The following is a 22927-nucleotide window of genomic DNA, read 5'->3' on the forward strand; positions in this document are numbered from 1 at the left end:
TCTAGACAAGTCAATTGTGTGGACACCAACAAAAACAAATCCACATATGAATGTTGTTATAGATCATCTAAATAAAATGAATATGGTCTTAAATTTTGTGTCAAATCGAATCAATTATACGTGGAACTAGCCACACACCTAGGACGATGATGAGTCAATATCAGAAATAACATCCCTAATGCACTTGAATACTCTCAACGAAAAATGATTATTAGTGAGGGAAATTTTCTTAATACAGGACCAATATCTATGAGCATTTAATATGGTTTCCTGCACCCTTAAAATCAGCTAATCTGTGAGAAAAAGCAATATAAGTGTTGTCCTTTCATGATAGATTATTAGCTTGATTTTGCTCTGATGCATTGTCCTTTCGTTAAAATTGAACCATTCAAATGGCTATTCTTAATGTGGGCAATGATTTGGTGAAAATAAATCTACACAACAAAAAATCAGAGAAAATTGAAGTCAACCTTATTATTGAAAGTGTGAACGTCAATACCAAGAACATAATAGTCATTACAAAAATACTTCATATATTAACAAACAAAGCTTGCCTTCATTAATATAATATTTATTTACTATACACTAAATATAACTGTAGACATTGGGGTGTATAGTTGTATGTTTTTTAAACCTTACTCCTAAGCCTAATAAGATTCCACTATATCTTATTACATCATTTATTATATTTATCACTTTCTCTTTTTTATTTTCTTTTATGTATTTTCTCTCTTTTTTTCATTTATATGTCTCATTTTCGGAGTGTACGTTAAATATTTTCCTTTAATTTAATGCTCGGAATAATATGTTGGGTGCTAAAGGAGAAAGAAGAATCTCCTATCTTCATTGTTATGTGTAAATTACTGGCATGGCACAGAACCCTGTCATTTATTTCTCTTTTCAGGAAAACCAAAATGGACTACGTACCACATTCCTTTAAGAATACAAAAAAGAAAAAAGGTGCAGAGTGTGCTCATGTGGAAGAGGTCAAAAAATGGCCCAGGAAGAAAGAGAAAATAAAAAAATAAAAAGAAGCCAAAGGGAAGCACTTTAAATGCAACAATGAGCCGAATCAAAATAGAAGAATGAGAAGTAGAATCTTAGTCAAAGTAGTCAAACTTTTATATCCAAGTAGCACAATCCAATCTTGTACCGAAACCTCGATGGAATAAAGAAATGAAGAAAAACTTTTGCTAATAAACAACGATTATTTTTTAATATTCATCATGATAAATTTGTTAACTCTTATATTAATAATGATTTTTTTATTGAGCAACAAACTGTTAATACTAACATTGTAAATTTATTAAAGATTAGGCTCGGTGTAAAATAATTTTATAAACCACAATACGTAATAAGTTTATCAATTTTATAATAATTATCTAAAAAAATTACATCAATAATGATTTCTGCTCAACTGTGGGTGTAGTAGAATGGTGCTTCTCCTTTAAATCCAATAAGTATTTGTATAGTTTTGAATTTTCATGATGCACATTCTTCTAATCCTCTATATATGATCCAACAGTACTATATATTCTCAAGACTACTTTCTTTTCATTTTTCTCTTTCTCTCTCTTAAGATTTGTTCAATAGGAGTCCGTTTCACAATAAAAAGTAATAACAGCAGATTCCCAATCATCCTCTCCACTCTATAGGAAACAGCCATAATTGCACCCAACAGTAACTTTCACCATAAAAAAGTTAGAAGCCTCTAAGCTACACCCACTTCCTTGATTGCTTCATCCCTTTTCAACTTAATCTTCCAATTATATAAATCCATCAATCTCCATCAACTTCCCTTCAACCACACTCCCTTTTTTTTCTTCTCTTCCAACCTTTTCATGATGAGTTCTTCATGCACAAACTCTTCTGTCAATGGCTTCTACAACTTCCTCACTCAAGGACTCAATGAGCTTCACCAATCCTTCCTCTCCCATGCCTTCATGTCAATCCAATTCCTTTCAGAGGTCCTCTCATCCCTCCAATCCTTTCATTCTCAGTTAACCATTTTGGTCCAAAGACTTTGCTTGCCAGTTGGAGGGAAATGGTTGGATGAGTACATGGATGAAAGCTCAAGGCTTTGGGATATATGTCATGTACTCAAATCAGCCATATCTGGAATAGAGAACTATTCCTCAACTGGCTCCAATATAGCTTCCTCACTTGATGGCTACCTTCATTTGACTCCACAGCTTTCACATCAGGTTGGTATATACACATATCAAATTCTGTTCCAAACATGTTCAGATAATATGCACCAGGTCTTAGGTTTAAACTTTATTGTTATCATTGTAAATTTTACTGATAAAAAAAAAAATTGTTCCAAACTTTTAGTCAACTCCTTTGTGCTTCACAAAACTAAATCATGTTTATTTAACGAATGAGTCTAATAGTGTGTTTGGTTTCAAGTTTCTGATGTGATTTTTCACGTTTAATCAGAAGAGCTAATAGTTATAGCTTCTGCGTGATTCTTTGCTTTTGATGAGTTTCCAAACCTGCACTAAATTCTTCTAACACACATATATCTATGTATGCAGGCTATTAGAGCTATAAATATTTGTCAAAGGGAGAGTCTAGGAATGGTGGAGGAAAACAAAGGCTTGATGGGAACAAGAATTCAGGCATTGTCTCAATGTCTAAATCAGAACATGTGTATGGAGTCAAAGTTAAACGAGTTCAATGGCTTCCGAGGTGTTCTTTGTGCAATGAGGAGTGTTAGTTCATTGCTTCTGATGATTTTGCTATGTGGGGTGGCATATTGTTGGTCTTCCTCTTGCTTTGACCAACAAGGCTATGAAGGGCACATGGTTTTTGGATCAAGTTTTGCGGTTTCTATTGCGAGATTGCAGCAGAAAGTTGCACAGGAGATTGATCAGAATAATGGGCAGCCAGGGATTCTGCTACTTGAATTCCAACAAGCAAAGATTGCCATGGAGGAATTGAAGGAGGAGTTGGAGAGAATGGTTGGTTATGATGCACAATATGAGATCCAAGCAAAAGTTGACAACTTGAAACATTGTTTTGGGTTATTGAGATGTGGGGTTGAGACTATAACAGGGCAACTTGATGATTTCTTTGATGAGATTGTGGAAGGAAGGAAGAAGCTTTTGGATATGTGTAGTCATAAGTAGATGTATATAATTTGGTTTAGTGAAGCCATAGCAAAGGGGAAAAAATACTTGAGAGCAAAATGAAGCTCTCTAAGGAAAAATAAGGAAAAAAATGATAAAATTATGTTGAAAAATGGAAGCAATGTCATAATTTTTTTTCTGATCTACCTATTTTGTTTTAATTTGCTGAGTTGATAATTAATTGGTTTACAAGCTGGCTTTGGTGCTGAGGCCTTGATGAAGCTTTTACAATGAAAACCCAAGAAAAGAAAAAAATTTGCAAAAGAAGAGAATGTGATTCTTGCTTTGAAGTAAAGCAACATTACTCATGTCATACATGAGAAACCAGAATTTTAAGATGCCACATGCCTTCGAGTAAGAGAAACATCTTTCTATACAGAAGAGTAGTATTCTTTTCCTGTATTCAGTACATGGGAAAGAAATTTAAAAAAAAAAATCAAAAGAAGATAGAAGATATATTATTTGTTAAAAATAAAATGATGCTTTTTCTTTATCTATGGTTAGAATCTTTTGTCAAGCATAACTTGGGATCACCGGATCAATATGCTTTTGTGTGAGGGAATTTCCTCTCATTATCCCAAAATTGAATAAAAAAATTATATACTATAATATTGTCAATGTATTGAACAGTTTCATCTGCATTTTATATCAGATGTAAACCAAATGTGTTAAAAAAATTCAAGGAAATAAAATATTGAAAAAGTTTTATTAGTAAGTCACGGATTAATTATACAAGTGAATTTGATAATACTACTTATATTGCTACAATAAATATAGGATTTTTACTCATACTTAAACCCTAATTCTGGTAATTTATTAAAGATAACCTAGTAGTAAGAAAAATTAGAATAATAAATAAAAGATGTTAGATTCAAATTTTAGTGTTATTATTGTAATTTTAAAAAATGAAAAAAAATCTAATACAAATTTATCCTTACAGTAAATTCATAGCATCTTATCTAAAACCTTATTAGGATTATAATTTTTTGTTGAATTTATTTATTGACACTCAATTGAGACTTCTTATTACACTTTTAATCCAACAAAATTCACAAATGTACTCAATGCCCTTTTGCGGAGGTTAAAGAAAATTCAGTTTGTTAGATTACATTTTTAGTGTTAATGTTGGCAATCTGTATTGGCTTTAAATGGATAGTTTATAGCGTGTAAAGAAGAGAAACAAATTATGCAGTGAAAATAATGTAACCTTTTCTGCAAAGGCTAACGGTATCTGACATGGTTAAGAGAGAAAGAGAAAAAGCTTCTCCCCTGTAAAGCCTAAAAATATACTATGTGAAATCTACCTTTCAAATAAAGCACTCTAGTCCCAAGGGTGGTTGATAACTCAACAACAAGAACAGATCTTCTTCCTCTGTTAAAGTTAAATTGATTGTCTGGGAAAGGAAGAAAGTAGATATGATAATGATTTGTAACATAGAAAAAAGGATTGTGCTACCTTCTTACTGGACAAAGGGAGAAACTTAGAGAACAAAATTATATTTTAATGAAATAATAGCAAAGTTTCTTTTTCACCTTGTTTGTTTGACAATCTCTTTTTACCATCTTTTTGGATATCAAAATTTCTCAATTAATTTGGTTACTTTAAAGTAAGGATAGATGGCCTAGTGCTGATTTAATTAAATAACGTGACGGCGGGGAAATCTTGTTTTCATATGCATTTAATTCTCATGTTGCTCAACGGTTGGGGAATGAAAGGAATTTCTTCTCTAGATTTTTCTTTTTTAAAAGTCTAGGTTTACTTTTGAGCAAAATCCACACATCTTAATCAAAAAAGAATTCGTTAGCTTTTTGATGATATGTTTGGTTTAAAAGAGAAAGCGAAACAGTAAGAAAATGAGAAGATTATGTAAAGTTGTTTCATTATAGAGAAAATGAAATAAAGTTAAACTCTTTTTTTTCTTCTGTTTATTTGGTTGGATAGAGCATAGTATATATAATAAAAATTAAAAAAAATAAAGAAGTGATTTAAAATAAAAATAATTTAGTTGTTTATTATATAAGTCTTTCCCTTTTTGAAGATACAGTATAGGGATGACAAATAAACCTCTACTCGTGAATAATACTCAAACTCGTCCCGACTTTAACGAGGAATACCCGGTTTGACCGGATAAAATACAAGTAAAACTCGATATGTCAAACCGGGTACGGGTACGGGTATGTATATACTTGTACCCGTACCCGTACCCATCTCCAATTGAATTATGTTAAAAAATTTAATATTTTATTACATTTATAATTGTTTGATTATTAAGAAATTTCTTAATTAAAATATGAGATAGGAAAATAATTTAATTATAATTATAATATAATGAAAAAATAATTTAAAAATATTGTGTATTTTTTTTTGTAAAAAAAATAATTTTTTACGGGTACAGGTATATCCGATACCCGACGGAGACAAGGATGGGGACAGAAATTACATACCAGTAAGTATGGGTACGGGTACAAGGATGGGTTTGAGTCGCGAGAAAGGGAACGAGTATCATGAAACCCGTACCCGACCCACCATGTTGTCATCCCTATTATAGTAATGCCAAACTATGGAAGAATTTTTTTCCAAAAAAGTTTATCATCATTCATGCCACTTTATAGTGTTCTAAACATACGTTTAATAAATTAAAAATTGTTAACTTATATAACTTGACACTTATATTTTTTAATTAAAGATCAAAATTTAATCTTCATTTTTAACATGAAATTGCTATTGAAATTTGGAAGTACCATTTTACTCTTGTAGGGATATATTGAGTGACAGATATTTTTATAAGTTTAATTTTAATACATTGTAAGTATAGTTTACATTACACTATCAATCAATTATAAATCATCTTAAATATGGCTTTTATAATAGTAATAATATAATCCAATAATTTTTCCATGCTTAACAATTAATAATTAAATGACATTGCGAAAAACTTTTACATTATCATCACATATATTTCAATGATTTTTTTTTATAATCATTCCATCTTTTTAATAAATTCCTCTCTTTTAAAGAATTTTAAAAAATTCTCTTGATCAAACTTTAGTAACGTAATGCTGGAAAATCTAAAAAGAAAAGTAACAAGAAAGATTAAAAAAAGAGTAAATTAACTTGTTTTAAATCAACAACGATTGAAGATGGGTTAGTACTTTAGCCTCAAGGATTAGGATATTAATTAACTAGCTTTTCAATTTCGTTTGAGTACGTGAAATAGTTTAATTAGTATTTAGTTCTAGTATTAGCTAGTATCTTGCAATGCACATAATGATCTAAAGTCAAATCCTAGCTCTCTCTCTATATAAATATATACCTCAGCATTTAGCAGGCAAAGATTTTGTTACGGGATTATAGTTCATCTTTTGCTAATTATAACTTGCATCAACCAAAAAGAACTCTCGTGTGCACACTGCACAGCGAATTGTACATTCATAATTCGATCGAATTTAGCAGCCTCATAACTTAAGGTCTAATTATATTTAAATAAAATGCATAAACGACGACAAAATAAACTTGGGTTAAAGCTAAGAAAATCAAATTAAATCTCAAGCATGGAAGAATAGATATGACATATTCTCTCATCAGTTATGACAAAGAGATCCAAACATAATCCCCTTAATGTCGAGTCCATGATTCATTTGTAAATAATACGCTTGTCTTTATCAATAAAGGTCCCTATCTACTGCAAGCAAGTAAATAAACTAGTGGAAAATTGTTCTAATTTAGGAAGTAATTTGGAGTTCAAGTTTAAATAAGTAACTGTACTAAATATTTAATGAAAAAGTTTTGTCATCTATAATAATCTTACTCAATAATGAGATTGTTTTATGAAAGATACATGTAATCTTTATATAATAATAAAAATAAATAAAGTGTCACTATCAAAGTCACTTGGTGGCTCCGTTGAAAATTTGTAAAAAGTGCTTCATTTGCGTTGCTATTACCAGGATTGGTGATCACTTTTGGTGAAAATACATTGTATGTGGCAAAGGAAGAGGTTGACGTTTCAGATGTTCTAACAGAGTGTGCCACCACTCCCTTGTGTTTTTCTGTGTTTCTTGCCGTGAATTCAGATTAATCTTCACCGTCTAAAAGCAGAACTAACGTGTCACTAAATTACACTGATGTGGTAAGAATGATGAACACGTATGGCTACACTAGCAATGCCTAACTTGTGAAGAAATATGCATGAATATGAGAATTAATGAATTCAAGGGGGCAACAACTAGCTCATTTGCACATTTTTGTTTCAAACCAATTAAATAAGGTAGGGTCGGATCAGGTTGATTTTTGGAAAGTTTTATCTTGAGTCTGAACTGAAACCAGGCAAATAAATTTAAGTTGTAGTGATGGGTGTAGTTGCATGAAAATTGAGTCATGGAATTTAAGGACACTTTATCCTTAGTAAGAGAGATTAGTCAAGTACACAAATCTAGATCATAAAAAAATTAAAGAGAATAATCATAAAATGTAATGATCATAACCCACTTCCAATCTCAGTTTCCTATTTCATTCATGTCATAACTCTGCTTTAAAGGGGAGAAAATAAATGCCTCATACTTAGTACTTCACAATTACAATCCCTTCACAGCTAAAAACAAACCTTGTATCACATATACAAAAAAATGTACAGTTCAACTTTATGTCATAAAACTAAATTTTATACATAGATAAGGCAAAGCACTCGCCTTAAGGAAAAAATTGAACAAAATCTATTTAATTATTTCTTCTATTTACCAACCAAACCCTCATAGAATCAGATCACTGGAAGCTGCAGGTGTAGTTTTTGCCTCGTTGACAATGTTCATGATCTCTTCTATGCTTTGAAGAGAAGATTTTGCATTTTCTTCACTGTAGTAAACATCTTGAGCCTCTTCTCTCAATTCCTTTGGCAAGTTCTTCAAAAACCATGGATGTGACTTAATTTCCTTCATGGTGATTCTCTACATTATAATTATAAAGCTTAGTTACAACATGCTCTAAGTAATATCACGGTTCATGTCATAATCACAAGTGTTTTTTCTAATATGTTAAATAGCAATGCTCATATACATACCATTGCTGGATTTGCCACAAAAATGCGAGATATCAGATTTTTACAGTCTAGAGATAAGCCAGCTTTGTCAGGGATCTGGTATTGAACAGCCATAACTCTCTGGATAGGAAAAATATATATAGGGAATTAAGACATGATGAATCTATCAACAGAGGTAGGTAGTTAAAAAATAAAGCAAATTACTTGTACGGTTTTCTTGAGATTCCGGTGATCATCTTTGTCCTCAAATGGCAACGTTCCTACCAGCATTGTATAAAGTATTACTCCACAGGACCATAAATCTACCAACTGAATAGTTACAAAATAGAAACACATCAGCAAAAGAAACAAAACTAGCAAAAAGTACAGAGAAAAAGAAAAGGATAAAATTGGTGTTGTTCTCTTATTAGAATTGAAGTTTTATTTTACTGATATACATTGTTTACATTTAATGCAGATACATTGAAGTACAATTCTATTTCTGATTGAAAAACAACACTAATTGTACCAATGATACTTAATCGAAATTTTGTCTAAACAAAAACTCATCAAGTCAAAGTTAACTTAAGGCATTTTAAGTGCTTCATAGTCATTGAAATATATTGTTTTGTATTTCACTCTGACAAATAAACATCATTGTGTGTGCTAAGTGACTACAGAACAATTGAACCAGATTGGAAGTGTGACTACTTTTATTCTTTTTCATGGTTGGAATTTAGAAATTGAAATATTACCTTTCCATCGTAATCTTTGCCAGAAATGACCTCTGGTGCAATATAGGCTGGAGTTCCTATCATTGAATGAGGCCTTGAATGGAGTAGATATGACTAGAAAAGTAAAGCTTATCAGAAGCAGAAATCACCAAATAATGTGCATTTAATTAGTTCTTTGTTTAAATCATTCAAGATTGGTAATAATGAATTTCATAATTGAACCTTAGAATAGCCGAAATCACAAATTTTGAGACGATTAGCAGGGCTTCCATCTAATAAGGTATTCTCCAGCTTCAAGTCTCGATGACATATTTCCTACAATAAGAAAGATAAAAATCATGTTACTACCAACACTAACACTCACTGAAACTAACCATCCATTCTCAGAAATATGTTTCACTTACCATTTTATGACAATAACTAACTCCTGAAATCAACTGCTGGAAGAAATATCGAGCCTGCAATTTACAAGTCACAAGAAGAATGAGAAACAAACTGTTTAAACATTTTGTTATATGAACAGTGGCCATGACTTGTAAACATTGGAGTTGGTGCTCTTCTTAAGTCATTTATTATAATTTATATTTTTGTAGAGGAGAATTGCTGCAAGAAAGTGTGAGAGAGCATATATTGTTGGGAAAGAAAGCAGAAACATGTTAATAAAACCAGCCATTTAGGCGGATCCAGCCATATAGGCGGCAACAAATAAATAAAACTAGCTAGATGATGATAGACAAAGAAAGAAAAGAAAGTAGACCACAAGAATTTTACGTGGTTCACCCTTACACTAGGGCTACATCCACGGGACCAACTCCGAAAATATTTTATTACCACCTTCCACAAATTGTGGGAATACAGAACTCTTCACTCAACAAACACTCACTCTACAAGAGGAAACTTGTGTTTTTGAGTAATTTCTGAGTTAATTTACAAGTGAAATGGGGAGGCCTATTTATAGTTGAAGTTCCAAGGACAATCTCGTAAATATCCTAAAGCTTAGGGGCAAAATCGTAATTTTCCCTTTTGATTTTTTTTCACCAGCACCGAAAGTTGTTTGGCTGGTTTTGGTGGCTGGATTCTTCTACAAATCTCCCCCTCCAGCCACAGTCATCCCGACAAGCTCGATACATCGTCTGAGCTTTTCTCTGGTCACATTCTTTGTTAGCATATCAGCAGCATTTCTATCTGTATGAATCTTCTTTAACTGGAATAACTGCTTTTCAATGGCCAATCTAATCCAGTGATATCTTACATCAATATGTTTGGTCCGAGAATGATACATAGTGTTCTTGCTCAAGTCTAAGGCACTTTGACTATCGCAATAAACTATGTATTCCTCTTGCTTCAACCCTAATTCTTGAAGAAATTTCTTCATCCACAACATCTCCTTTCCAGCTTCAGTAGCCGCAACATATTCTGCTTCAGTTGTGGATAAGGAAATGCATTTTTGCAACTTAGATTGCCATGATATAGCTCCCCCTGAAAAAGTAAATATATATCCTGAAGTGGATTTTCTATCATCAAGGTCTCCAGCCATATCTGCATCTGTATAGCCTTCAAGAATTGGTTTGGCTCCTCCAAATCTTAAACACAGTTTGGATGTTCCTCTCAAGTATCTCAAGATCCATTTTACTGCTTCCCAATGTGTCTTCCCGGGATTTGATAAATACCTACTCACGACGCCAACAGCATGAGCGATATCTGGTCTTGTACACACCATAGCATACATTAAGCTTCCGACTGCTGAAGAGTATGGAATTGTTGACATTTTCTCCTTTGTTATTGGACATGATCTCTTGCTGAGTTTGAAATGCCCAGCAAGTGGTGTAATGACAGGCTTAGCATTTTTCATATTGAACCTCTCTAGAACCCGTTCAATATATCTTTCTTGTGATAACCACAATTTTCCTGCTTTCCTATCTCTGATGATGTCCATTCCTAAGATATGCTTTGCTACGCCCATGTCCTTCATGTCAAATGCCTTTGACAATTCTACTTTTAGATTTTTGATCATTTGAACATCTTGGCCTACAATTAGCATATCATCCACATATAGGAGAAGGATAAGGAATTTACCATTTGGATATCTGTTGATATACACACAAGGATCTGCATCTGTTCTTTTGAAACCTTGACTTTTTATGAACGAGTCAAACTTCTTATACCATTGTCGTGGAGCTTGTTTTAATCCATACAAGCTCTTTTTCAACTTGCAAACCATATCCTCTTTTCCTTTGACCTCAAAGCCTTCAGGTTGCTCCATATAGATCTCTTCATCTAAATCACCATGCAAAAATGCTGTCTTTACATCAAGCTGCTCCAACTCCAGATCCATGCTTGCTACTAGTCCTAGTATGACTCTGATAGAACACATTTTAACAACTGGAGAAAAGATTTCTTCAAAGTCAATACCTTGCTTTTGGCTGAAACCCTTTACCACGAGTCTCGCTTTATGTCTGACTAGCTTATCACCATCTTTCTTTAGTTTGAATACCCATTTATTTTTGAGTACTCTTCTTCCTTTTGGCAGCTGTACTAATTCATATGTATTGTTCCTTTTTAAAGAATCCATCTCCTCTTGCATTGCCTTCACCCAGCAGCCTTTGTCTTTATGAGACTGCACTTCTTGGAAGCTTTCAGGCTCTCCCTCATCAGCAATGAGGATGTATTCAGAACTGGGGTACTTTGTAGATGGTTGGCGTTCTCTGGTAGATCTTCTTATTTGTGGTTCTACTTGCCCAGAGGTATAGGATGGCTCCCCCTGCTCATTAGCCTCTGTATCAGGTACAACAACTTCTTCATCTACGCTTTCTTCATCCCCAAAAACTGGCTCTTCTGTCTCATGTTCTGGTTCTTGGGTTTGTCTTCCATCAGTGGCACATTCTGATGGAACATGAGATGTTGGATTAACACCATCTTCCATAGGTTTTGCAGCTTCCCCACCTTTTAGATCTTCTATCGTCTCGTGCTCATGGAATATTACGTCTCTGCTTCTGACAATTCTCTTCCTTTCTGGATCCCATAGCTTGTAACCAAATTCCTCATTTCCGTATCCAACAAAAACACAAGGAATGGCTTTATCATCCAGCTTTGATCTTTGTTCCTTTGGCACGTGCATAAATGCTTTGCAGCCAAAGACTTTCAGATGAGAGTAACTTACTTCTTTTCCTGCCCAAACTCTCTCTGGAATATCAAAACCCAATGGTACTGATGGTAATCTGTTGATGAGATAGACAGCAGTCTGTACAGCTTCTCCCCAAAATGGCTTTGGTAGTTTAGCCATTCTGAGCATACATCGTACCTTCTCCACAATTGTACGATTCATCCGTTCTGCAATGCCATTGTGTTGAGGTGTGCCAGGAACAGTTTTCTCGTGACGAATACCATACTTGGAGCAATAATCTTTAAACTCCTTTGAGATGTATTCTCCACCATTATCTGTTCGGATACACTTCAACTGTTTTCCTGTTTCCCTTTCTACCATGGCATGAAACTGCTGAAAACATTGGAATACCTGACTTTTTGCTTGTAGCAGGTATACCCATGTCTTTCGTGAAGCATCATCAATAAATGTGACAAAGTATTTATTGCCACCAAGTGATTCTACCTCCATGGGACCACATACATCAGAATGTACTAGCTCCAACTTATTCTTTTTCCGATTGGAGCTCTTTTTGAATGATACTCTATGATGCTTACCGAATACGCAATAATCACAAGGGTTCAAAAAATCTCCTTTGGCTTGAGGAATAAGGGACTGCTTGGCCAAAAGTTGTAATCCTTTCTCACTTATGTGCGCCAGTCGTCTGTGCCATAAATTAGGTGAAGCATCATTTTCCACTGCATTTAGTTGTCCTTTACACACCTTTACATATGTCTTGTAAAGCGTGCAACATAACTTCCCTTTTGCTACCACCAAGCTTCCCTTGGTGAGTTTCCATCTGCCACCTTTCATGGAATGTTCATATCCTTCCTTGTCCAGCACATTCACAGAAATCAGGTTCAAACGTATATCTGGAATATGCCGCACATCTTTTAGTATTAATGTGCACCCAACACCAGTTTGTAAGTGGATGTCACCAATTCCCACTATTTGTGAAGTACTTTTGTTCCCCATGTTCACGTGGCCAAAATCTCCTTTTCTGTAGGTGGTAAAGTATTCCCTCTTGGGAACACAATGGTATGAGGCAGCCGAGTCGATAATCCATTCCTCATCTGGTTCTGCAATATGACAACACTCTCCTTGATTACATAAGAGTGTTATTTCATCATCACTGGCTGATGTTGCTGCTGCAGTGTTTCTGTCATTTGCCTGATTCTTGTCCTGGATTTCCTTCTTCAGGAATCTACAATTTTTCTTGAGATGGCCTGGCTTGCCACAGTTGTAGCAACTGCGTCTCTCCCTGGACTTGGAATGATCTCTATGCCCTCTTGGTGTTCTGCTTTTACTTCGACTCCTGCGTTCTGTGACAAGAGCATGAGTCTCATTTTTGGCAGCATCTCTTCTTCGGATCTCCTCATTGAGTATGCTATTTCTTACCATATTCAATGATACTTTGCCTTCTGGTGCAGAATTACTTAAGGATACCACTAAAGTATCCCAACTGTCTGGTAATGACCCCAAGAGTAGCAATGCTTGCATCTCATCTTCAAGCGTTAAGCCTGCTGAAATTAGTTGCATGACTAGGCCTTCGAAGTCATTCAGGTACTCCGCTACGGCTCGTCCTTCTTGTAGTTTCAAATTCATGAGCTTTCGCATCATGAATATTTTTGATTGTGCATTCTTTGTCTCGTACATACTCTCTAATTTCTGCCAAAGAACTTGGGGATCTGTTTCTTTGGACACTTGATTATAGAGAGTAATATCTACCCATTGACGAATGGTACTTAAAGTCTTCTTCTTTAATTTCTTCCAATCACCATCGGACATCTTTTCGGGTTTCGATCCATCGCCTTCAATTGGATCGTAAAGGTCCAATAAATTAAGACGATCCTCCATCATTGACTTCCACAATGAATAATTTGTTGCCGTCAATTTCACCATGGTGCCTGTGTTGCTCTCCATGACTTATCTGCTTCTTCTCGGATCGCTTCTGCACACTTCCGCCAAATTGGTGATGAAGACCAATTTGCACTATTCACTATTCACGTAAATAGTATTTTTTTTTTTCACAAAATACTATTTACTTGAACAGTACTCTCGCCAGCTGTTTAGCAGAAACAACCGGCTCTGATACCAGTTGTTGGGAAAGAAAGCAGAAACATGTTAATAAAACCAGCCATTTAGGCGGATCCAGCCATATAGGCGGCAACAAATAAATAAAACTAGCTAGATGATGATAGACAAAGAAAGAAAAGAAAGTAGACCACAAGAATTTTACGTGGTTCACCCTTACACTAGGGCTACATCCACGGGACCAACTCCGAAAATATTTTATTACCACCTTCCACAAATTGTGGGAATACAGAACTCTTCACTCAACAAACACTCACTCTACAAGAGGAAACTTGTGTTTTTGAGTAATTTCTGAGTTAATTTACAAGTGAAATGGGGAGGCCTATTTATAGTTGAAGTTCCAAGGACAATCTCGTAAATATCCTAAAGCTTAGGGGCAAAATCGTAATTTTCCCTTTTGATTTTTTTTCACCAGCACCGAAAGTTGTTTGGCTGGTTTTGGTGGCTGGATTCTTCTACATATATATGGCAGAAATATGAACTTTATACTTTCACGTTCCGAGAGTAAGTCTAATTCAATTATGCAAAATTAACTTGTAAAAAGAAAATTTCTCTAGAATTGAATGTCTAAAGTATGAAATTTACGAGACTAAACATTTATAGGTGATTGATAAATGCATGATAATAGATCACATCAACAATAATTTATACATTATTTGTTATATTTATCTCCATCTTACATTATTTTTTGTATTTGTATCTCACACTTTTCTTTTTCTTTAGTAAAAAACTTGTTGTACACTATCTTATACAAATATGAATATAATTTATTTATATAATATACCTCGTCTTCACTTATTGGTCCTCTGCAAACTCGATTAAACAGCTCTCCACCTGCTGCGTACTCCATAACTATTGCAAGATGTGTTGGAGTCAAAGCCACCTGCAAAGTTCAAATTCCATATTAAACAAACTAGTTGAACATAATAATATATAAGCATATATTAATAACAAGTGTTAATTACTATTTAATATTTTATATTAAATATTTCTAACTTTTTGCTTATAGTGGTATTATTTAAAATTTTAACTTATATTCATTATTTTACCTTTCACTTACATTAATTGTAGTCATATGCATGCTCAATGCTATTATTTCATAATAGAAGTCAAGCAAGTACTTTCAACTAAAATGGACCATACCTCCTTGAACCGAACAATATTCGGATGGTGAAGAGATCTATGGTTTATGATTTCCCTTGCCACCTTCTCATCAATCTGCAAAAAAGTATTAAGTTTGCTTAAGCAAAAAAAAAAGTAAATGTCCTCAATTGTTGGTGCTTAAATAATTAGTGCATAGGTGTTTGTTTGTAGGAATCTTCTATAGAGTGACAAAATGTAGTTTAATTAATAACAAAAATACTTAAAATTTTAATAAAAAAATATAGTTAAATTTGTGATAAAATCAAGTATATATAATAAAATATAAATTAATTAAAATCTCTATTTTTGTTGTTTTTAATAAATTTATTAATGTGTTTTATTTTTTGAAGTAATTCTCTTTATTTTAACATAATCAAATATCTGTTTCAACTTATGTTTTCCTGATGATTCTTTGACAAAAAAAAATGACAGTTTGAATATTTTGAATGGTAATAAAAATCATCAAAAAATCAAATTTACTTAATTTTAAAAATAAACATATTGAATTAGTTTTTTTAAATTAAAAAAAAACAAGAAAAACTCAAACTACAATTAAGTCGTAAATTCATCAACGTGAGCATAAAAATTATTTAAAACTAATATTTTGGTCTTATTATGCTCAGTATAAATATCTTATATAATTAAAATTTATAATAAAAAATTAAATAAATATTTATATTATAATTAATTTTAAAATAAATAAATACAATAAATTATATGTTTTATAATAAATATTTTTTAAAAGAATTATTGAAATTTAATTTAAAAATAGAGCTAAAGGAGGATAAATTGTGTTACCCAAAAATAGAGGATAAGTTAAAAGGAAACAAGGAGTTGAAACTTAAACACAGAGGATGTTTGTTTCAAATCATCTTTCTCTCTATCTTTATGAATGTGAAAATGAGAATATTTATTCACACGTTTGTCAGGTCATACAACAACATTTTTTTGTATCTTTATAAGAATTCTAGAAAATAACTTCTAATATTTTCATGAAAATATTATTTTTTATATAATTTATTACAAATTTTAATTTTATATAATAATCATTTAGTTTATACATTGCACATGTCATAATACTAATACTTTTATGAGAGAGAAATTTTAAAATAAAAAAAAACACTATAATGAGTGTTTAATACATGAAAAATCTTTTTATACATACCAATTATGATTCTTATAAATGACTAAAATTCATTTTGTTAACCATAATTCTTTTTTAGAACATTAATATTAATTCAATCAAGGATTTTTTACCGAATTAAAGAAAATAACTATATATTAATTGATATTTTATCACATTAAAACTTTCTTTTTAATTTAAAAATATTAGTTTCTTACCTTTTTTATTGGAATAATTTTGTAAAAGATTTCTATAAGTAATATTCTCAAGATTCTTAAAAAATGTTATTTTTTAAATAATAAACAAAACACGAAATACTAATATTCTTAATTTTAAATCTCCAAAAAAAAATATTTTTGTGATTTTCAAATACACTTTCATTAAAATAATTATTTTAATTTAAATACAAAAAAAGAAATAGTAAAACAATATATATGTGCATAGAGCAATCTCAAGCGTGTGGTTCAGCGATAGGAGTTGATCCACGCTTAAATAAGGTCAGGAGTTTAAATCCTGCCTTGTGTATGTAGCTGCGTTAAATCTTAGGAACAGCTAAAAATATATATGTGCACAGAGCACCAACAAGTCTCTAGTTGTAATGAAATTAAATTCTCCTAAAATAAAATCTTGAACTTGATTTTATACATGAAAAAAAAAATCTCTTAAAAGAGATTTCAAAATTGAGTACCATTGATTTGTATTAGGTACCTCGGGGCCCCGTGGGATGTGTTTGACGGCAACGAGGTGTCTGGTGTTTTTGTGACGCATACGCTTCACCACTGCGTATCTCCCAAGTCCTATGTCTTCCTCCACTACCTCGTACTTCTCCATCACTCTCTTTGTCTTTCTCTTTCTCTTTCTCTTTTCTTTCTCTTTCTTTCTTTCTTCTAACACCTCAATCATCAATCATCAATAACCAAACTCTTAAATAATACCTAATTAGATCAGAAAACGCGGGAGCAAACCAAAATTTCACCATTAGAGGGACCAAACTTTTAAACTTAAATCAATTTTAAAATATTAATATATCTAAGAGATCAAAATATATATATTATGATTATTATTAGATGATAATCACGTACCTTGATAAAGGGATAAAAGATATATTTATTATATAACGATGAAAAAACCATTTAAATAAATATTAAAAAAGCAAAGAGATAAGGGTTTTTGGATTTTGAGAAAAAAATTACAGAACTAATTATTTAAAAACAGTCGAGATATATATTATAGAGATAAAGTTGTTTGATCTAAAGATGAGGATATGCTAATCAAATAAAAAAATAATCTAAATATGATTTTTTTAGAGAAATGTGAAAATTTGAAAATAAAGATAAGATAAAAGTGGATTTACTAGTGTTATTAACTCAAGATATATTGAGATTATAATTGTTGATAAAAAAAAATCATAAATTAAGAAACGCCATAAAATCATAAATTAAGAAACGCCATAAAATCAATGTATGTATAACAAAAATTAAAGTTAGTTCCAATCTTAACTAGTGTCAAAAAATCTTAATTAATAATTATCAGTGGTGTAAAAGAAATAACTATTGGCCTTTATTAATTATTAATATTTAGTATGTGTATTACACAAACTAAATGTAAATTTATATATTAAATATCTATTATATATAACTAAGATTTATAATTAAATTACATATATGAATAAAAATTATATTTGTATATAATGAGTACATGAATCAATTAATAAGGGAATTTTCACTTAATTGTATGCATAAATAATTTATATGCTAAATATATTTTTAATTTCTATAAAATGAATGAGTTATAATTTTGCTTCATGCAAAATTTTTTTGATTTTTATCTTTTTAAAAATTGTAAACATTGTTTTTTATGTTTATCAAATGAGCAAGAATTGATTTTAATTCCTATAAAATATATATTTTTATTTTCATATCTTTAAATTCTAATGTCACTATTTCTCGTCACTATTAATCTGCACACTCAAAAGTTCATATTCACTAGCATATAATATTTGCATTAAATTTAGATGATAATTAATTATGTCATTTAATTGAATCATTAACGATCATTATTTCGCATTAAAAAAGGTTATTGTTATTTCATCAATATTATTCTTCTCTTTGAATTTTATTTTTTATTCTTTGGCAGGAAATTTCACATTAATTAGAAATAAAATCATACTAGTATATATAAATGTGAAACAATTCTTATCTTATAAATCAAATTTTGTAAAATTAAGTTATATTTTTAACACAGTTTTTTATATAAGTGAGAAATAATTCTCACCTAACAAATTAATTTTTTTAAGATTGAATTAAACATTTAATCTACTTTATTAAAAGCTTTACACTTTTCGAATGCATTTTTTTAAATTAGATGACGCTTCTTTTTCTTCCCAGCAATTCTCTCTTCTATATATACTTTCTCTTGCTTAATTTCCCCCTTCAGAAAGGGAATTTATGCTTTTTTCACTTTCCTCTTCTATGTAATGTGACACATGTTTAAGTAACGGTGCAACCTTTTAGCAAGAATTGGCCACATTATATGTTTTATAGCTACCACTTAAGCATTTTATATATGATGATTTTTGTGTTCCATGTTGTCCAATATTGCAGAAAGATAGCTTTTAGGTTTGTCTAGTGTTTATATTATGTTGGTAGGTTAATTTGTAAACACCAATATTACGATTACCGTTTTAAGGTTTGTCCATCATTTGACTGTTGTTAATTATCAATTATTAATCACGTGACCTACCTTTCTTGTTTATTTTTGTTTCTTTATTTTCATGTGACATATTTTTGTTTACCATGAATTGAGAGTTATTGAACTTCCATTTCGTTCCATTATTGAAACAACCAAACACTCGTAACACAAAACAAAGGAATATTGTAAATTCTTTTTGTCCTTGTTTTACATGTTTTTCTTTATCTTTGCCACAGAAGGCACTATTTTCAACTAAAAAATGTTAAACTCTGTCTCCTTATTGCATCCATGAGATGGCGTAATCCATAAGGAAGAAAGGTGAGAAACGCTTCTTCCTTTAATTTACGTTATTACCTGAGATGTTTTTCACATAATCTGTATGTCTCTGTGTGATGTTTTTGTTGTTGATTTTTTTAATCAAATATAAACCAACCTATGATTAGATTTAGTTATATTTATCAACTTGGGTTGGTAAGAGTGGTGAAGGACTTACGTTGTTTAATCAAGTGATTAGGGTTTGTATTCTAACTAGAAAACTTAAGTCGAGAAAATTTAAACCTGTGTGAGAGTGATGTTTTGTGTTCTAAGAAACACTTGATAATGAATAATTTTTTTTTATAAATAAATATATATTTTTATTAGAATTTCACGTATTTATTTTTGTATACAATTTTGAACATATTTTATTCACATTCATTTTACACAAAAAAGGTATGTTAATTATAATAATGAATTGTGTTTGATATATATATATATATATATATATTCGATACTTGTATTGCTTGTATTTTGTAGGAGTTTAATTATTTTTTTAGAATTTATGTAATTCTTTTTTTTTTTAATTTATTTAAACGAAACTTTATAATGGATAAATTGAATGATTTTTAAATTGAGTTATAATGAATTGAAAAAAAAAATCATTTAGATCTACTAAAAAATTATTTAAAAATTTAATCTATTTTATCTATTTAAGAAAAAAAAATCCGATTTATCTATTAATAATTTTTAATAGATGAATATCCAATTCCAATCTATCCATGAAAATGTGTTTTAAAACTTAAATATTTTTTTTGTAAAAGTCTTTTAAAAAATGTCACAAGTTATTACCATCCGTAATATGTGTTTAATATTTCTTAAATGTTCTGATGTATACTGATGTCATTTTTTTGTTTATGATGTAATAATAATGGACTAGTTTTCTATTTTTGTTTTAATATATTGTTCACTCAATATAAATGCTGGCATAATGTGTTTTGTTTTCTCTATTAAATATATGTTCTCCTTTAAAATTATTTAATATATGTTTATCATAGTAATGCTACTAATATCTTATGGGTAAGGTAGTGTAATAGGTTAAATATTCAATAAAATGACATGGACAGTTGCATAAGTACAAAAGGATATACGTGTGATCATATGGAGAACTGCCTTCTCATAGGTTCAATATTCTAAGTTATAAAAATCGAATTAATTATTCAATTCATCCAAACAATGGTATGATGGTTTAGTGGTCAAATTAGGATTCACTTTTTAAATTGTTCTGTATTAAAAAAATAAATAACTAATAATATAATTAACATAATTTAAAATTATTATCAAATACCACATGTAAAAATTTCAAATTTAAAATGACATGTTCATAATAATACTATTTCATATTTCAAATTTAAAAAATATTGTTATTATAAAGTATTCAATATCTAAAATAACAATTAAATTAATGTTTATAAACATTAAGATCAAATTAACAAAGTTCATAAACAATTAAATTAAACTTCTAGTTATCTAAAATTTGTTCTCTAATGATTTGGTAGGATTAAAGAAGATTTAAAATATTTCAAGTATACTGACTAATATATCTGTACTTAAAGTTTGAAATCTAAAATTATAAAAGTATTAAAAAATTAATTTAAAAAAATTTCTCATTCTTATAAACCAAACAAGAAAAAAAAAAGTAGTTTCTCTTCTCATTAAATGTCTTCTCCCCTCCATAAAATAAAATATCTGAACCAATTGTTTCCCAGTAATCACTTCCTGTGTCATCTAAACGACACAGAGCTTAATTATTGTTCTAATTATTTTTTTTAAGAAATGACTTTTGAGGCATTTAATGGCTACTAATAGCTGGCCTTAGCTTAGTTTATGAACGGGATTGAAGGCAACGTAAATTTTCAGGAAATGTCGTGAACTCGTTTTAAAAAAAAAAATAAAAATCATAGCAATTAAAAATTAAGAAAAAAATCAATTTTATATATTATTAATAGAAATACTTTTTACATTGTTAACTAATTAAAAATTACTTTAAGCTTAACTTTTAATATAACTATTGTAAAAATCAATAACTTTACATATGTAAGAAATCTCTCTCTCTCACTCTCTTTATTATATATATATATATATATATATATATATATATATATATATATATATATATATATATATGGTAAGCACAGTTTTTAATTAACAAACGAAATTAATGTTTTCAGAAACAAATATTAAGATTGAGTATATCAGAAAGTTGTGTTTCCAGTATTGATAATAAAAATAAAAATAAAACGGAATTGTGATGAAATAAAATGATAGTACTAAATTACTATGTCCTGATTGTTAAAAACAAAAATCATTGAAAATAGCCAAACATGATAGAATGATCGATCCATCCAACATTTTCTTATATTCTAGTCCAATTTTTGCATACAAGATGGAATCATTTCTTTATATATTTCACTCCAACAAACAGAAATAGAAGAATAAGTTAAGGTGTTGTACCTGTATGAATGTGTTTGTCAGACTGAAGAACATGTTAGAACTTCTCTCATTCTTAATATACCCTCTCTTCTATTCTCTTTTCGATGTTGTCTTTCACTTCTCACTGCTACTGACTCTGTCATGTTTCTCTTTTCTATTCTCTCTCTCATATTGTAATGTTTTCTAGATATATATATTTTTTTTTTTATGGCACATCTTTTAATTTTAATTTAATAAAAGAGTTTAAAAAGAAAAAAAAATCATGATATATACATCTCTTTAGTTTTTATAAGTACATCCCTTTTTCTTTAAAAACCCCACGCATGTGATTCAGCAGTAGGGGTTGATTCACGCTTAAGCAAGGTCGGAGGTTCGAATCATGCATTGTGTATGCAGGTCGCGTTAAATCTTGGGGCCAACTATCTCACTTTTTGAAGTGTCTCCAACGTAGCGAGAATATTAGTCACTGCTATCAGCGGTGGATACTCCAAGGACGAACCAAAAAAAAAAAAATTTAAAATATCTTTAATTTTTTGATTATTTTTAATTTTTTAATTTTACACTTCTAACATTTTATTTAACACTTTTTTATATACCTCTTTCTCTTATGTTCACATGCACCTCCTTAATTTTTCTTCATCACCACCTATTTTGGTAGGTAATTTTAATTCTTTTAGTTTTATATTATTCATTTTTCCGTCCTCTTTCAATTTTTTTTGCTGATTTCACTATCCGTATAGTACTCTAGAATAGTAAAAATGTTTTTTTTATAACACTAAACTTAATGTTAAGATTTTTGGAAGGATGAAAGAAAAGGAAGTATCGGAAGAAAAAATGTGTCTCTAGTTTGATAGAAACTGTCGAGAAAGCTATACGTATCTATAATGTTGTCGCCTACCAGTTTTATGATTTGGGTGTATGTGAAAAAGTGAAAGAGGTGAGAAAATAAGAGAGAAAGAACTAAAATTACTCACTGAAATATGTGAAAAATTAGAAGAAGACAAGATGATGCATGTGAAAACTGAAAAAGAGAAGGAAGGAGGTGTGTGAGAAAAAAAATAGTAAATTGAAAGTTAAAAATAAAAAAATTTATAAATGTTTTAAAA

The 22927-nt window shown here is 30.5% G+C and overlaps 2 protein-coding genes across 2 annotated transcripts; one reads left to right on the forward strand and one right to left on the reverse strand.

Moving 5' to 3' along the window:
* Positions 1 to 1592: 1592 nt before the first annotated feature.
* LOC109802116 (uncharacterized) lies at positions 1593 to 3869 on the forward strand. The gene is made up of 2 exons (XM_020363334.3): positions 1593 to 2204; positions 2538 to 3869. Exons 1-2 carry the CDS (start codon positions 1842 to 1844, stop codon positions 3129 to 3131), a joined length of 957 nt encoding a protein of 318 aa, XP_020218923.1. The 5' UTR covers positions 1593 to 1841; the 3' UTR covers positions 3132 to 3869.
* A 2823-nt stretch (positions 3870 to 6692) lies between these two features.
* Positions 6693 to 22326, reverse strand: LOC109802125 (serine/threonine-protein kinase SRK2A-like). The gene is made up of 10 exons (XM_020363347.3): positions 21843 to 22326; positions 17091 to 17317; positions 15260 to 15334; positions 14901 to 14999; positions 9285 to 9338; positions 9103 to 9195; positions 8902 to 8994; positions 8372 to 8476; positions 8189 to 8287; positions 6693 to 8075 (listed from the first exon to the last, which is right to left on the reverse strand). The coding sequence occupies exons 2-10, from the start codon at positions 17283 to 17285 to the stop codon at positions 7881 to 7883; spliced, it is 1008 nt and encodes a 335-aa protein (XP_020218936.3). The 5' UTR covers positions 17286 to 17317; positions 21843 to 22326; the 3' UTR covers positions 6693 to 7880.
* Between the last annotated feature and the right edge of the window lie 601 nt (positions 22327 to 22927).

This window comes from Cajanus cajan, chromosome 2 (genome assembly GCF_000230855.2).
Source record: "Cajanus cajan strain Asha chromosome 2, NIPB_CcT2T_4, whole genome shotgun sequence".
NCBI lineage: Eukaryota > Viridiplantae > Streptophyta > Magnoliopsida > Fabales > Fabaceae > Cajanus > Cajanus cajan.